We start from the raw sequence: 17,558 nt of genomic DNA, 5'->3' as shown, positions 1-17,558 counted from the left end.
AGTAAGCAAGTAAGTAAGTAAGTAAGTAAGTAAGGCTACTGTACATTCTAGGTAAGACACAATGGTTGTTTGAACCTACGGTGGTACAGGTGGTAAGAAGTGGTCAGATTTGAGGATATATTTTGGAGGTAAAATCTATAGGATTTGTTGATGGATTAGATGCAGAGTTTGATAAAAAGATGAGTGAAGGATGACTGAGAATTTGAGGTTGAGCAGCTAGGAAACTGGAAGAACCGTGAACTGAGACTGAGAAACTGTAAGAATAGCTAAGTAGACATTCAGTTAAAGATAGGTGAAGTCTGGGTTGAAGATTTATAAGGAATTATCAGTGTATAAGTGAAACAAATGATTAGATTTATGAGATCATCCAATGAGTGTCTATTGATAAGGAAGAAATGTCAGAGGATTGAGCCCTGGGGCCATCTGACTTTGAGAGATTGGGGAGATGAGGAACTAGCAGCGGAGGGACTGAAAAGGAGTGGCTTTTTAGAAATGAGAAGAATCAAGAGAGAGGTATCTTTGAAACCAATCATAATTTTTCAAGAAGGAAAGTGTGTTTGATCAATAGGTATTTGTTAAGCTTTTTGTTAGGAAAAAAAAAAAGTATTCTGTTTTTGCATCTAAGATACTTCGTTTGAGTAATATAGTATATTCTGAACCTAAATTATTTTGCAGCCCCAGGTTTTCTCTTCCCAAAATGACATATTCATAACATTCTTTACTAAATATTCCCATACTGGGGGTGGGAATTGGTATTTCATAGTCCACTGTCACTTCCAGGCCCCTTGTCTTTATTACCTTCTTTCCTCTTTTAGGCTTATTTTACTCACTTTTATCTTTTACCCCTGCTCATTGCTGTCATCCACTAACTTAGTTTTGTTCTCTCTATTCACATTCAAAGTCTAGCACAGAATCAGTGCTTAGTGAACACAGCGATGCACGTAAATTGTACAAATCATTACCATGTAGATAAGTCTGTTGAACATCACTGTTATTGAGCAACTGAGAAAATACAAGTTGAAAGAAGAGAAAAATGATTCTAGTAAACAATGTGAGGAACTAAAAATTGAGAGCTACTGGCAGTGAATTTGACCTCTAAAAATAGATGACCCAAAGGGTGCCTGGCTGGCTCAGTCAGTGGAGCGTGTGACTCTCGATCTCAGGGTTGTGGGTTCCAGCCCCATGTTGGATTTAGAGATTATTGAACAATAAAATCTCTTTAAAAAATAATAAAAAGGGATGACACAAGAGAGAGGGAACTCTTTTGCAGTGGCCATATTGAGTTCTCTTTTATTCCCGTGGAATATAACTATTGTTATGGATTGAGTTGTGTCCCCCTAAAATTCATTCGTGGAAGTTAAAACCCCTAGTACCTGTAATGTGAGTGTATTTGGAGATACGGTCTTTACAGGTTAAATGAGGTCATTGGGGTGGGTCCTAATACAAGTGGTGCCCTGTAAAGAGGGATTTAGGACACAGACATAGAGAAGACAGCCATTTACAAGCCAGGGAGTGAGGCCGTAGAAGAAACCCACCCTACCGACACCTTCCAATCTCCAGAACTGTGAGGCAAAAAATGTCTTTTGTTTGAGCCACCTAGTCTATGGGACTTAGTTGTGGTAGCACTAGCAAACTAATATAGCCCTTTGAGGCTTTTGGCTGCATGGCCTAAAGTCCTAGAAAATAGTATCCTTTTGCTTGGTTGTTAGAACAGGCCCTGCTCAGAATCTTAACCTTCCTTATTGACTGCATCTTAGTGATGTGCTTAGGACCTTACAAATTATTGCCCATAATAATTTGAAGAACAATTACAGCACAGTTTTAAAATGATGCCTACTCTAACTGTATACTACATTTCTGTTTGTTCCTTGATAGGAAAGGATGGATGGGTCTGTTTTAGGCAAGCTTGATGGTGGCTCTTAAATGTCTTAGATGGGTCTGATCAACCTTAAGAGGCATAATAAATATGATCATGATTTGGGTTGAATTAATTAACCTGTAACTTTATTTTAAAGTTTATTTTGAGAGAGAGAGAGCAAGGGAGGGGCAGAGAGAGGAGAGAGAATCCCAAGTAGGCTCTACTCTGTCAGTGTGGAGTCCAGTGCAGGGATCGATCTCATGAACTGTGAGATCGTGAACTGAAATCAAGAGTCAGATGCTTAACTGACTGAGCCACCCAGGCGCCCTTACCCTATAACCTTTAGTTATCTTGTACATCTTCCAAGAATATGATTCCAGCCTATTGATTGGCATTCAGACATGGGTATTGCATTGTTGACATAACCTGATTTGAAGGGATGCTAGATACGGTCTATGGTGTAACTGGTATCCCTGAAGAGAGAAAAGGCAATTGTGTTTTTGGCTATTCCCTGGCCCAGCTAGACCTCCTGGGGATAAGAATTTGGTGTTGGCAACTTCTTGAAACATAGAATGGTTTATATTTTGATTCAGTTTTTTTTTTTTTTTTAAATTTTTTTTTTCAACGTTTTTAATTTATTTTTGGGACAGAGAGAGACAGAGCATGAACGGAGGAGGGGCAGAGAGAGAGGGAGACACAGAATCGGAAACAGGCTCCAGGCTCCGAGCCATCAGCCCAGAGCCTGACGCGGGGCTCGAACTCACGGACCGCGAGATCGTGACCTGGCTGAAGTCGGACGCTTAACCGACTGCGCCACCCAGGCGCCCCTATTTTGATTCAGTTTTAAACTGCCATAGACTTTGTCAGCCCTGTAGTTGGGAGGGTTTGCAGCAAGAACTCCTTATTAGAGTTTATATTGGAAGGGTTCTAGCTCTAGTCCACTCCCTACTGTATAGGAATTTTTTTTTTAATTTTATTTTTTTTAATATAATTTATTGTCAAATTGGTTTCCATACAACATCCAGTGCTCATCCCAACAAGTGCCCTCGTCAGTGCCCATCACCCACTTTCCCCTCCCCCTCACCCCCCCATCAATACTCAGTTTGTTCTCAGTATTTAAGAGTCTCTTACGGTTTGCCTCCCTCCCTCTCTGTAACTCCCCCCCCTTTCCCTCTTCCATGGTCTTCTGTTAAGTTTCTCAAGATCCACATATGAGTGAAAACATATGGTATCTTTCTTTCTCTGACTGACTTACTTCACTTAGCATAATATCTTCCAGTTCCATCCATGTTGCTGCAAATACCCAGATTTCATTCTTTCTCATTGCCAAGTAGTATTCCATTGTATGTATAAACCACATCTTCATCCATTCGTCTGTTGATGGACATTTAGGCCCTTTCCATAATTTGGCTATTGTTGAAAGTGCTGCTGTAAACATTGGGGTACATGTGCCCCTATGCATCAGCACTCCTATATCCTTGGGTAAATTCCTAGCCGTGCTATTGCTGGGTCATAGGGTAAGGAATTCTTTTTTATACAGTGTCTAGTAAAAAGCTATTCAGCCTTCACTTAAACATCTTCAGCAAACAAATTCACTGCTGAAGTTTGCAGCTGGTACTAATTCAGCCCTCTGACCCCTCCTGTGTCACATGTGTGAGAGGCTTTTTGTAGACTTTTACAGCAAAGGACAGGTGTTCTTTTGGACTTCCTCCAAGACTAGGCAGCCTTTGAAACCCCTTTTTGGTAGTGTCAAGATTGTTTCCTGCCAAAGAGAAAGCACTATTTTCATTTTACCAACACCTGCTTTCCTTGTCTGTCTTTTTTTAAACAACTGCTTTTCAAAGTGACTCTAAAAGAGGAACATCTCTAGAACTTGTTCTTATCCTGGCCCTGTTGTGGTCAAATTACTTCACTTCTTTTTGCCTCAGTTTTCTACATCATTAAAATGGGGATAAAAATAGCCCTTCAGGGGTTGCTGTAAGGATTAGATGAGTCAATACATGTAAAATTGTTGAGAATACTCAGGCTGCTATAACAGTTACTGTGTTGCTGTTTTTGTTGGAAAACTCACATGTTGCTGATCCCCACACTTCATGTTGCTTCTGTTCGTTTTCTCATATTCTTATTTTCCCTTGGATAGCTCTAGGTATCACTTATCATAATGTCCTGCCCACGGAAGCTTTGTTACTGGCAGCTGGGTGCTCTTCTGCCCTCACATGCGGTTTCACTATTTGCTACTAAAAATTGGCCAGTTGGGGTGCAGCAGGATGTGGACTAAAATGAGAAAAACTCTTTTTGGGCTATTTTTGACAGTGAGGAAAATTCATTAAACTAGGTTTAAAGTGTTTCATTTTCCCTCTCCTCATAGGTAAGGGAAAGAACAGCTTGAGAGTATCGTCAGGAAATAGGATTCTCCGATTAAGAAAGGGAAAGTGCTTTTTTTTGTTTGTTTTCTTTTTTTTTTTAAATGTTTATTTTTTTTTTTATTTTTATTTTTTTAAAAATTTTTTTTCAACGTTTTTTTATTTATTTTTGGGACAGAGAGAGACAGAGCATGAACGGGGGAGGGGCAGAGAGAGAGGGAGACACAGAATCGGAAACAGGCTCCAGGCTCCGAGCCATCGGCCCAGAGCCCGACGCGGGGCTCGAACTCACGGACCGCGAGATCGTGACCTGGCTGAAGTTGGAGGCCTAACCGACTGCGCCACCCAGGCGCCCCTTAAATGTTTATTTTGAGAGAGAGAGCCACGCGTGCAGATGCACACATGCGAGCGGGGGAAGAGCAGAGAGAGTGAGGGAGAGAGAATCCCAAGCAGACTCCACACTCAGCATAGAGCCTGACATGGGCTCTATCCCACCACTGAGAGATCACAACCTGAGCCGATATCAAGAGTTGGACACTTAACTGATGGAGTCACAGCCCGTGTTCTTTTGCTTTTTAAATAGAAAGGTAAAGTAAGGAAGAATACTAGCTGTGACTTAACCTCAGGAAACTTTGTATAGCAGAGAATTTTTCATAGATCCTGGCTACAGGTAACTCTGAATAAACGTATAGTTCTATTTGGCAAGATGCCACAGGCTTGTTCTTGGATTGTTCAACTTCAAGAAGCTGAAGGTTTCTAAATGGCATTTCTGTTTCTGGAAGTAGGAAAATTTTGTTCACTAAAAAACTCTTTTTTAAATGTTGTATTATAGAAACTCTCAGAAACATTACAAAATACAAAGAGTATTTCTATCTTGAGTGTCTACTTACCAGCTCATGGTCAGTATATTATCTCTTCTGCATCTCTGCCTATTCCCCCCAACCTGATTATTTTAAAGCAAATCCCAGACTGTATCATTTTATCTGTAAATATTTGTTCTTATAGACTTTTCCTACATTCTGAATTTTGCTCATTGCATCCCTGAGTGGTTATTTAACATAGTTCTTATGACCTCTGTGTTTCTCATAAACTGGTGGCTTGATCTGATTCTAGTTTGATTTGGGGGGGGGGGGGCAGAGAAGAATACTTAGTAGTTGGTTTGCAGTGTACAATTGTCAGGAGGCAGGTTGAACTCTTTCCCATGTTTTGATAGTATTGGCCATTAATAATTGTCACCTTAGACCCGTTATTTTATTAAAAGTTTGCAAAAAAAAGTTGATATTCCCATTCCCTTTCCATTTATTAGCTACAATACTTACACAAAAGGAATTTCCCCCTTGTTATCTATTTGTTACCCTTACTCTTGAGTCAGTTTAGCTAGATTCTTTCCTGGGCCTTCATCCTGATGCCTCAGTGTCACCAGTTTCTTTGTCTTGTTTCAAACCTGGTAACTACTCCTTTGTAGTGAAGATTCTATACCCAGAGTAGTGCGACAGAAGATTTTTGTGTGTGTAAAGACCCTTGGAGCTTGCCATTTAAGTAGCTGCTAACTGATTGCTAAACTGAAGAAAACCTTGGCTTCCTCTTTTGGCTCCTAGTAGTCATCCTGGGACACCATTTATGTAGACCCTTGTTACATAGGTGCTCCGAGAGGTGAGAACTGATCCAGATGGCAAGAACCCAACAGCCCAGGCAATTGCAAAGATAAATGTTATTTCTTAGGGTTCTTTAGGAGGGGCTCTTGCAACAGCTTCTCTTTCTTGTCCCTGGATGCTACAGGAAGAGAAACCAATGCCAATCCTGATTGTCATAGGGGCTCAGGTCAATCCCTTCTTTTGTCTTGGTAGATAGGAGGTTTGGAACTGGAGAGTTCTGGACACAAATAATTTTCAATGATTTATCAGATAAATAGAGTTATCAAGCATAGAAGAGTTAATTTTCATGGTTTGCCTTCAGGATAAATTCCTAGAATTGCGGATGCTGAGTCAAAGAATAAATGCATATGTAGTTTTATTAGCTATTGTCCAGTTTCCCAAAATAGTGGTTATATCATTATGTATTTCCACCAGTGGGTATAAGATAATGTCTACAGTAGTCTCCTCTTATTTGCAGGGGACCCACCAAATGCCTGAAACCATGGATAGTACCCAGCCATGTGTATGCTGTCTTTTCCTATATGTACATACCAGTGATAAAGTTTAATTTATAAATTTGGCACAGTAAGAAATTAACAGCAATAACTAATAATAGAACAGTTATGACAATATACTGTAATAAAAGTTATGTGACTGTGGTCTCTCAAATATCTTGTCCTCACTCTTCTTGTGATGATGTGAGATAATAACATGTCTACATGATGAGCTGAAGTGAGGTGAATGATACAGGCACTATGATGTAGCATTAAGTACTACTGACCTTCTGACGTTATGCCTTCCCGACTATGGGTAACTGAAACTACCAAGACCAAAATTTCCGATAAGTGGGGACTTCTGTTGTATGTCAATTATACTTCAATTAAAAATAAAAAGAAATTAAAAATTAAAAAGCAGGGGGACTACTGTATTTGCTCACAGCCCTGCCAACTGAATAGATTATCAAGCTTCTGAATTACTTCCAATCTGATGGGTGAGAAATAGTATCTCAAAGTAGCTAACTAAAAAGTCATATTAAATTGTTCCTTAAGGATAAAGAATGTATTTCCCAATCTTATGTGGAGGGAATTAGTTTTCCTGTCCTAGGAAATTAAGGTGGAATCATCCATTATTTCATTCAACTGTATACTAGATACTCTGAGTGGGAGAATAGGCCCAAATTGGCAGTAGGAAAGTTCCCAGCACATGGTGGAGTGAGAGAGAATGCTGTTTATCCAGTAAGCTTTCAGCCTTCAGCCTTATTCATTTCTATTACAGCCATTCTGATAACATTTCAGGTGATTGCTCTGGAGGTTAGCAGCTATTAAAAAAAAAAATAATTTCAGGGGCACCTCGGTGGCTCAGTCACTTGAGCATCCAACTCTTGATTTCGGCTCAGGTTATGCATTGTTAGGAAAAACTTTTGTTCTACCCTTTTAGTTCAGTGCCTGTGGGCCTGTGACTTAAACTGACAAAGGAAAGATTAATAGGAGGAAAGGCATACAATTTTTATCAATATTTACACAGATAGGAATTCACAGAAAAGAAATGTAACTCAAAGAACTGGTTAGACTCAGAAGCTTACGTATCCTTTTACAAAGGAAAGACGATTTGGGCTTTAAGGCATGATAAATTGTAGGGAATAATAGGAAATATGTGAAGGAACTAATGGAACATTATGCAGTGTTTATGTTTATGCAAACACATTGTAGCTCTTCTCTCCCAGGTACAGAGGGACACATTCCTCAAAGGGAAATTTGCCTGGTTTCAGGCAGATAATGAGAGGACAGAGAATTCTTTCCTTTTCTTTTGATTCTCAGTTGCCTTTGGCTTCAAAAAATCCTTTTGCCAACGTAGCGTATTTTGGGGTGGCAAATTCTGGTCACCTCCAGCATCTTTGGCAGAAATATTACGGTTCCTGAAAAAGGATGGTGTGTTCTTCTTGTTGCATCCTATCAGGTGATACAGGCTTTCATTATATCCCATTACTGTGAAATTAACCTTGATCACTTGATCTGCTAGTTTCTCTGCTCTAAGATTATTTTTTTCCCCTCTCTAATTAACAAGTATTTTGAGGGAAATTTCTTGAAATTATGTAACTACCCCACTTCTCATCAAATTTTAACTCACTATTTTTAGCATTCATTGATGTTTCTTGGCTGAATTATTATTCTATGCTGGTTGCCAAATGGTATTTTTCAAATTCCATCATTTTTTCTGCACTCGTCTGTTGGCACTGCACTGTAAAGAAAAGCTTTTTCTTCTCCCTGTTCATTTTTTCTCTCGTATCAGCATGAATTCAATGGGCTCTTATTTTATTTAGTGGGTTGTAATCTGTTAATAACATTATATATTTTGATATTCAAATTGTACCATATTTAGTCAAGAGGAGTCTCTTATGCTGGTGGCTGCTGCTGCTGCTTTTTTTTTTTTTTTTTTTTTAACATTTCCCCACCATTCTTTGAGAACTTCCTAATTTTCTGGCTCTGTAAGACATTCCTGGATGGCTTATTTTGTATCTTCCCTGCTCTAGCCCTTGTATTAGCCATTTCTCCAAAGAACATGGTTCCTTTTAGTGGAGAATGGTATTTAAAAGCCAAGATATGGGTGATAGGCATGGTTGCTGATATTTGGGTTCACTGTTCCTAGAGAATGTGTATATATGTAATATGCATGTGTGAGTGCCTTCTTCCCCCAACCCTCCAACCACTTGGCCATCATCATAATAATCTAATGGCTTCTAGACTGAATTATTCAGGAAAGAAGAGGAGGAAGGAGGATTCTTAGGTCCACTAAGTACATAAGATATAGTCTTAGATGCCTGTATAATCAAAAAAAAAAAAAAAAAGTTTACTGAGATACAGTTTATATACTGTAAAATTCACCAATTCCAAGTTATCCAGTGGTTTTTGATGAGGTTCTGGGGTGACAGAGGTGGGGTGGTTCGGAGCTGATGGTCAAGAAAGAATTCTTGAAGACATCATTGGTGCAAAAAGGTGATTTTATTAAAGCACAGGGAGAGGACCTGTGGGCAGGAAGAGCTGACTTGGACCCTGTGGAGAGACTGGTTATATATTTGGGATTTGGGAAGGTAAAGTGGAGGGAAGTTTCCAATGAGATTTTCATATGCTAAAGAAGACTCACAGGATACTGGAGGCCTAGCTCTTGTCAAGAACCAACCCCCATCACCCCAAAAAACCTCATCAGTTTTTGTCAAATTTGTAAAATTGTGCAGCTATCACCATAATCTAAATTTAGAATATTTCCTTAACCCAAAGAGTTTCCTTGTGCCCATTGTACCACTGTACTGTTTCTCCTAGGCAACCACTTACCTTAGGCAACCACTGATTTGATTTTGGCTGTATAAATTTGCTGTTTCTGAACATTTCATGTAAGTGGAATCATATACTTTGTAGTTTGTTTCTGGTTTCTTTCTTTTAGCATAATTTTTTTGAGGCTTATTTGTTGTAGCACACATCAGTAGTTCATTCTTTTTTATTCCTGAATAATGTTTCATTGTATGGGTAGACCACGTTTTGTTAATCCATTCACCAGTTGATGGACATTTGGATTGTTTCTAGTTTGGGACTATTAGGTGTAAATATTGCTATGAACATTTGCATACATGTCATTGTGTGGATGTATGTTTTCATTTCTCTTGGACAGAATCCTAGGAATGAAATTGTGTTGTATGGTAAATTTATACTTAACTTTTTAAGAACCTCCAAACTGTTTTCTGCAGTGGCTATATCATTTTATATTCCCACCAGCGATATTTGAGGGGTTGTTTTTCTACATCCTTACCTGCACTAGATATTTTGTCTTATTGATTATAGCCATTCTATTGGGTATGTAGTGGTAGCTTATTGTGGTTTTGATTTACATTTTCCTGATGATTAGTGATATGGAGCAGCTTTTCATGTACTTTTTGGCCATGCATGTATCTTCTTAAGAGAAATGTCTATTCAAGTCCTTGGCTCGTTTAAAAAAATTTTTTTTAACGTTTATTCATTTTTGAGAGACACAGAGAGACAGAGCATGAGTGGGGGAGGAGCAGAGAGAGGAGGAGACATAGAATCCCAAGCAGGTTTTAGGCTGTGAACTGTTAACACAGAGCCCACATAGGACTCAAACTCACTGACCGACTGCGAGATCATGACCTGAGCTGAAGTCGGACTCTTAACTGACTGAGCCACCCAGGTGCCCCTCAGGTCCTTTGCTCTTTTTATTTATTCTTTCCTTTTATTGTATTTATTTATTTTTATTCTTGAGAGAGAGAGAGATTGAGAGAGCATAAGTGAGAGAGGGGCAGAGAGAGAGAGAGAGGGAGACACAGAATCCAAAGCAGGCTCCAGGCTCTGAGCTGTCAGCACAGAGCCTGAAATGGGGCTTGAACTCATAAACCGTGAGATCATGACCTGAGCCAAAGTCGGACGCTTAACTGACTGAGCCACTCAGGTGCCCATCTTTGCTCATTTTAAAATCTGGTATTGTTTGTTGTAGGAGTTCTTTATATATTCTAGACATTAATTTTCTATCGTGTCTTTGATTGATTTTGTTCTGGTCCCTTTTGGATTACTAATTATTTTAAAAAGAGGTATGTTCTTCCTAGTCTAAATGTTTCCATGAAGTTTATGTGGAAGAAGAACCAAGGCAGTGAAGTGGACTGTTTGGAAGTGTCTGTGGTTGATAAGTAAGCTCATTATATTGCAGTTTTTTTCTCTCTAGTTGTTAAGTCTGTGCTTAGGCCTCTACACTATGGTCCCAAATAGAGTTCAGGAAACAAACTCATATAACCATTTAATCACTGTGTCTTTGGTTCCTTAAAATGGTCTTTCACTAATTCTCTTTCTAATTACTTTGCCTCAGAGTTTACCTCATCATTGAGTTTTAGTAATTTTTAAAATTGACATTATATTAGTTTCAGGTATATAATATGATGATTCGATATTTGTATGTATTGTGAGTAATCACTACAATATGTCCAGTTAACATCCATCACCATACACAGTTATAGGCTTTTTTTCTTGTGATGAGAACATCCAAGATCCCCTCTCTTAGCTCCTTTTAAATATGCAATACAGTATTATTAACTAGAGTCACCATGCTCTACATTAAATTCCCATGACATTCATTTTATAACTGGAAATTTATATCTCATTTTGCCCCCCACCTCCCACCCCACCTCAGGCAACCACCAGTCTGTTCTCTATATCCATAAACTCAGTTTTTTGTTTTAGATTTAGCATATAGATGAGATCATGTGGTATTTATCTATTTCTGTCTGACTTATTTCACGTAGTATAATGCCCTTGAGATTCATCCATGTTGTTGCACTTGGCAAGATTTCATTCTTCGTTATGGCTGAATAATAATCCACTGTCAGTATATGCCATATTTTCTTTATCCATTTATCCTTTCAATGTCTATAATTTTAATTTATAAGACATTTAATTAAATTCTTTTCCATACCCAACAATTCTTATTTCATTACTGCTAGTTTTGCATTAATCTTTATTTTTAAAATGCTATTCATTTATATTTCTGATAAGCTAAAGTGTTCTGTATTTGCAGGTCTTTCCCAGGTTTCTTTCTTTCTTTCTTTCTTTCTTTCTTTCTTTCTTTCTAGCACGTGCAAGAGGCGCCTGGGTGGCTCAGTCAACTAAGTGTCTGACTCTTGATTTCAGCTTAGGTCATGATCTCACAGTTCATGAACTGAACCCTGCACTGGGTTCTGTGCTGACAGTGCAGAGTCTGTTTGGGATTCTCTCTCTTCCTTTCTCTCTCCCCTATCCACTTCCTCTCTCTTGCTGTTGCTCTCCCTCAAAATAAAGAGCGACACTAAACTGACTGAGCCACCCAGACACTCCTCGGATTTCTATTAGTTGAATTTCGACTTAAAGAAATTCATCTTCCCATTATTGATTGTATTGTCTGACTTTCTTAACATTGGATTTCTTAAAGTGTTTTGACTACTGTTGTGAATGGTTTTCTACATAGTTATTGCTAGTATATGCAAAAATTACAATTTTATATCTTTCCATGCTATCCTCATTTTTTTGTTTTCTCTTTTTTTCTTTTTTCTTTTTTTTACTTTAATTGGCCAGAGCTTCTGGCATTAGGTTTCGGGATAGCAATTAGAGTAGGTACCCTTGTGTTTTTCCTTGGCCTCAAAGGGAATATAGTTTTCCTTGAGTATAATTTTTCCTTTAAATTTTGAGTAAAGATCCTTTTTGAAATTAAGAAAATGTCTTTTGTTTTCTGTTTTCTTGAGAATTTCTTTATATTCAAAGATATATATCAAATACTTTTTCTCTTTTTCTCTCAAATGTTGATACATTTCAGTTGTACAATATGAAAAAATCACATTTGCTAATATCAACATCACTTTTATCAGCAAAGTATAAACATTGGGAAGCAGTCAAAATCACGATACAAGTTTTTCAAAATTCTGATTTTTGCTTAAAAGTTTAAATTTATCATTGGCAACAAATACTTTCAGTTGTTTTCCTTAAAGTGATAAGCTTGTTTTGTTCATTTCCAGAAAATGTTTGCAGGTTCTTAAGTCTGAATAACTGTAAAATGATGTTCATGGAAAAAAAAGTGGCTCACAAACAATGGCATGTCTTCTTCAACACAGTTATTGTACTTTGATAATTCAGCAGTAGTATTTAATGCATAATTAATCATTTTGTCATGTAGAATATTTAAAAGATAGTCAATATTTTTAAAACATAACCTCTACACTCAACATGGGGCTTAAACTCACAACCCCAAATTCAAGAGTCACATGCTATCCAAACTGAGCTAGGCAGGTGCCTCTAAAGAGTGTCAGGATTTAACGAAATTACTAATTGTTATTGCTGCAATAAGAACATTCTAAGTGAATCTAGTTGTCTCCCCCCACCCCCCGCAAATGAATGGTTGTGAAAAAAACTATGACTACTTTAATTTGTGCTGAGGTGCTTCAGAAGTTTTACCCACTTTGATGTTGTAAAATCAGTACAAATGTTACCCAGTGAAAAAAGCCAAATGATGTCTCAGTGTTCCTATAAAAATAGTTTTGACTTTGCAGTCCTTTTGAAGGGGCCTCAGGGCCCTTCTGGGGTCTGTGGACCTACTTGATCACAGTATTTTTTAAAATTAAGTTTGCTAAAATTTTATAGAATTAAAACATATATATTTATAAAGGAAATGGGCCCATAATTTTCTTAGGCTGTTGTTATCTGGCTTTGAATCAAAGTTATACTATTGTTATAAAATAACTTAGGCAGCTCTCCATCTTACTCTATTTTCCTGCACAACTTTATAAGACATGAATTACTTGTTCCTTGAAAGTTTGTTAGTTTTCTCCTACAAAGCTACCTGGCGTGTGGTGGGAGTTGCGTGGAGATGCGCAATAAATTGTGTAATGAAAGGTTATACAAAATTCAGTGCCAGTGTGTGGAAACCAACGTCTCATTTTGCTCTGGAGAACACAAGGAAGGCTTTAGAGATAAGGAAACTCTTGACTTGAGAAGAGAGGAATTGACACACACTTGTCAGGTAGACCTTGTATTTAATAGAAGCAATAGCATGTGCAAGGGAGTAGAAACATAATGGCATGGACTTGTTTAAGCATTGGGGTGTAAAGTGTGGGGAGAGTGGATTTGTAGAGAGATGATAGGTAGGACAAATCAGCGTGGGGCCATATCATGGCATGGCATGCTAATAACTAAGTTAGATATTTACTTGGCTCTGGCAGTTGTCAGAGGATTTTGAGCAGAGGTTTGGGGTGATCATTTGCTGGTTTTCTTTAAACATACTGCTATAGGTTAGATTCGAACCATGGTTGTACCAGTTAAAATGCACCGTAATCACTACTATCATGTTACTGCTTAATACACATTTCTTCTATCTGGGCAAATCTTCTATCACAACCACCCTCTTCCTGTTCACTTTACATATGTGTAATCCACCCACATTTTAAATTTAGCTTTTATTTTGTCAAATATATGGACATAATTTTAAAAGTCAGTTCTTTAAGTCTTAGAAAACTTGGGTGTTCTCTTACTCCATTCTTACCACTCTTGATTTTTACTTCTTAAATGTAATCACTTTATTTTTTATTTTTTAAAATGTTTATTTCTTTTGAGAGAGAAAGTGAGAGCACATAAGCAGGGGTGGGGCAGATAGAAGGAGAGAGAGAATCCTAAGCTGGTTCCATGCTGTCAGCTCAGAGCCTGACACAGGGCTTGATCCCACAAACCGTGAGATCATGACCTGAGCCGAAATCAAGATTCGGGATACTTAACTAGGAAGTAACTACTTTAAAAATTATTTTATCTATATCAATGTTAAACTATTATGAATTCATAATTATTATTCTTGAGTCATTACATGCTATATTCTATTTATTTTCTTTTATGACTTTTTGTTTTCCTGGGGGTAATAATTATCTCATCTTTGCATTGCTTTATATTCTATGTAGAATTCATTTATTCATTATAAAATTTTCCATCTAAGCTGCAAAGTGCTTCTCTTTATCAAATGATCAAATCACCCCAGCATTATTCTTCCTAGAGGCCTCTCACCTTCTGCTCTGGTCTAGACTGATTACTCTCCAGTCCTCTGACATAGTTGTTGTCATGGAATTCCCAGTACCTCTCCACTGTGGGTTCTGACTTCCTCAGACCTTCTGCCTTCTTCTTAGTTGACTCTTTCATTTTTATGGAGCATAGACACCCAGATTCTTAAAAGGAACCTGTGTCAGTATATGTTGCCTGAGTTCTCTTCCCTGACATATCTAAGTTTCTTCTTTTTTGGTCTCTGAAGGCCAAGGATTGATTATATATGCACATTTTTTAGTCCTTTGAGTGCCTGGCATAGAACCTTAAAATTAACTGTCACTGAAAACCACTGTCACAGAGTTTGACTACTGAAAGTGGAGGCCTAGTCCTTCAAGTAGCCTCTGTACTCATGTCTGCTTCACAGAAACAGAACTCTGTTTTAATCTTATCTATTATGGAAATTTGAGCACAGGACAGGAAGCTGGGCTATTTATTAAGGAAGGAGGCAGAAGAAGGTTGTTACTAATGCAGGGTTTAATCTGGATGTTGGACTAACATATAGAGTACAAAACATTTTTGTATTTCCCTTTAACCAGTAACTTTCAAAGAAACTGGTCTGGAAATGTAACTTGGGAATGGGTTCATAATTTGGAATTTCCAAAGAAATATGGAAACCGTGGAAACTAGTGAAGACAAATCAAATTTACCACATCTTCCCAGACACTGTGTAATCAGGAGTAACTTTATACTATTTCATTTTACCAGGGCCCTTATTTGTGGAGGGCCTCTGTAGTGGAAGTATACTTCATTCAAAGACAAAATCCTTAGTCTCTTTGGCCACTTTCCTTTGATTACCAAGAGATGTACTGCTTTAAAAATGTATGACAGGACCATTCTCTCCCATTCATTAGTTATCCAAATAATAACAACTGTGGTTCAGCCATTGTCCCAGGCATTGGAAATACAGACATGCTTAGAATAAACAAGTTCTGAAGCAGTCCCCAGTCTAGGGCTTTTAAATTTCTCTCCTATCTCTACTATCAGGTTTATTTATTTAGAACTCTGGGAATGTGACCTACAGTCACCAGTGACAGAATTATCGGTATGTAGGTGGTGGGCACATTTACTAAGGTGTGGTGGGCAACTCTTTCTTCATCTTGAGACTGGGAGTGGAGACATGTTGCCACTGTCATGTTAGAGAATCTTCCCACTATGTTACACAATTCCAGGGGAGGACATTACACTGATCTACATTTGACCAGGTTCCCCTCTTCTCATGTTTTTTACTTTAAAAGTATCAATTCATTGCAAGCATTCTGGGTGTTTTAAAATTTTTTTTAAGTTTATTTATTTATTAGAGAGAGAGAGAGAGGCAGAGAGAGAGGGAGAGAGAGAGAATCCCAAGCAGGCTCTGCACTGTCAGCACACAGCCCGATGTGGGGCTAGAACTCATGAACCGTGAGATCATTACCTGAGCCAAAACCAAGAGTCAGACATTTCACCGACTGAGTCACCTAGGCACCCTGCATTCCGGGTCTTTTAAATCCATGTGGTGATACCTTGGACATTGACATTTGAGCTTTAGACCTTTGTTTGTTTCTTTTCACTATAAGTTGGTATCATTGCAGGACCTTGTTGCTGAGACTTTTAGGTTTGGCTATTATAATCTGCTACCAACTGAATCATGCCCTTGTTTTTGTGGATACATGCCTTCTGAATTATCTTTTTTTATTATTTAAAGTTTATTTATTTATTTTGAGAGAATGAGGGAGCACAAACAGGGGAGGGGGCAGAGAGAGAGGCAGGAAGAATCTCAAGCAGGCTCTACACCACACTTAGTGCAGAGCTTGATGCTGGGCTTGATCCCATGACTGTGAGATCATGACCTGAGCTGAAATAAAGAGTTGGACACTTAACCAACTGAGCCACCCAGGCACCCCTTAATCATCTTTAGAATGGAGCTCCACATTAAGAAAGTCCCAGAGCAAAGAGATGTAAATTACATTAGGTTTCAAAGAATGTTAGTACCTTATTGTGACTTAGGGCAAGCTATTTAGCCTGTCTGTGCCTCAAGTTCCTTATCTGTATGAAGGGAATAATAATATACCTACTCCATAGGGTATGAGATTCTACATGTAGTGCTTTAAACAGTGCCTGGTTAGCACTTAATAAATATTAGCTATTATGATTATTGCTTTACATGCATAGCTAAATTCAGTAGATTGTGAAGAAAATGGCAGAGGACCTAATTCTAAAAAAAACAGTACCTGAATGGTGGAAACCAGTGTTGGAACTTCTAAGAAAGGGACTAGTGAGGAGGTGTACTGGTCTTGATTTCCTTTAGGGGAAAGAGGATAAGGCCTTAAGCTTGTTTTGGGTAAGGAGACTCTAAGGTACCATAGAATTGAGACCCCATATATAATTAGGACCCTCAAAGGACTTTGCCCCAGTGGACTAAGAAAACAGTTTACCCACTGGCATGGAGAAATGAAAATTTCTTTAGTCTCATCTGTGTAAATAGGGCTATTAATAATTAAAAAGTTTCCCTTGAGAATTTTTAACTGTAGGGCTTTTATTCAAGCGAATTTGGGGCCTGGAGTTTATAGTGTATGTGTGGCCTAGGAAGTGATTCTAGGTGGTAATAACCTTGACAAGTCTGTTAGAAACTCAAAATTTCATTTAAATGACACACCCTCAAATCACATAGTACAACTTTCCCATAAACAAAGCCATACTGAAAGTGATTTCATAGTACAAAAGAAACAGATCATAAAGGAAACAATTCACCACAACTGAGATTCAATAGAAAAAAAGAAACAGTCACGCTTGGGTGGCTCAATTGGTTGAGCGTCAGACTCTTGATTTTGGCTCGGGTCATGATTCCAGGGTCATGGGATCAAGCGTTGAGTTGGTCTCTGCACTGAGCATAAGCCTGCTTAAGAGTCTGTCTGTCTGTCTGTCTCTTTCTCCCCCTACCCCAACCCCATGTTCTCTCTCAAATTAAAAAAGAAAAGAAACTATAAGCCTAAGAACTTTGGAAAATAGCATTACGGATAAAGATTATAAAATAAGTATATTAAAAAAAATTTTTTTATTACATTTCTTTATTTTTGAGACGCAGAGAAAGAGCATGAGTGGGAGAGGGGCAGAGTGAGAG

At 38.2% G+C, this 17,558-nt stretch overlaps 1 protein-coding gene across 8 annotated transcripts in view; it reads left to right on the top strand.

Annotated features, from left to right (window-relative positions):
- Nucleotides 1-17,558, top strand: part of MAST2 (microtubule associated serine/threonine kinase 2) — a 220,508-nt gene that overhangs the window by 123,565 nt on the left and 79,385 nt on the right. Inside the window, exon 1 of one of the 8 annotated variants that reach the window (XM_060625597.3) lies at nucleotides 10,463-10,545. The exons of the other annotated variants lie outside the window; for them this stretch is intronic. Coding sequence (XP_060481580.3) covers nucleotides 10,478-10,545 — 68 coding nt within the window. The 5' untranslated portion in view covers nucleotides 10,463-10,477. Of the gene's footprint in view, nucleotides 1-10,462; nucleotides 10,546-17,558 lie in introns of those variants that run through there. 8 annotated transcript variants of the gene reach the window in all.

The sequence above is a fragment of the Panthera onca genome, chromosome C1, assembly GCF_046562875.1.
Source record: "Panthera onca isolate mPanOnc1 chromosome C1, mPanOnc1 haplotype 2, whole genome shotgun sequence".
Lineage (NCBI taxonomy): Eukaryota > Metazoa > Chordata > Mammalia > Carnivora > Felidae > Panthera > Panthera onca.
The sequence above is the reverse complement of the archived record's forward strand: the minus strand, read 5'-3'. Positions and strand labels throughout refer to the sequence as shown.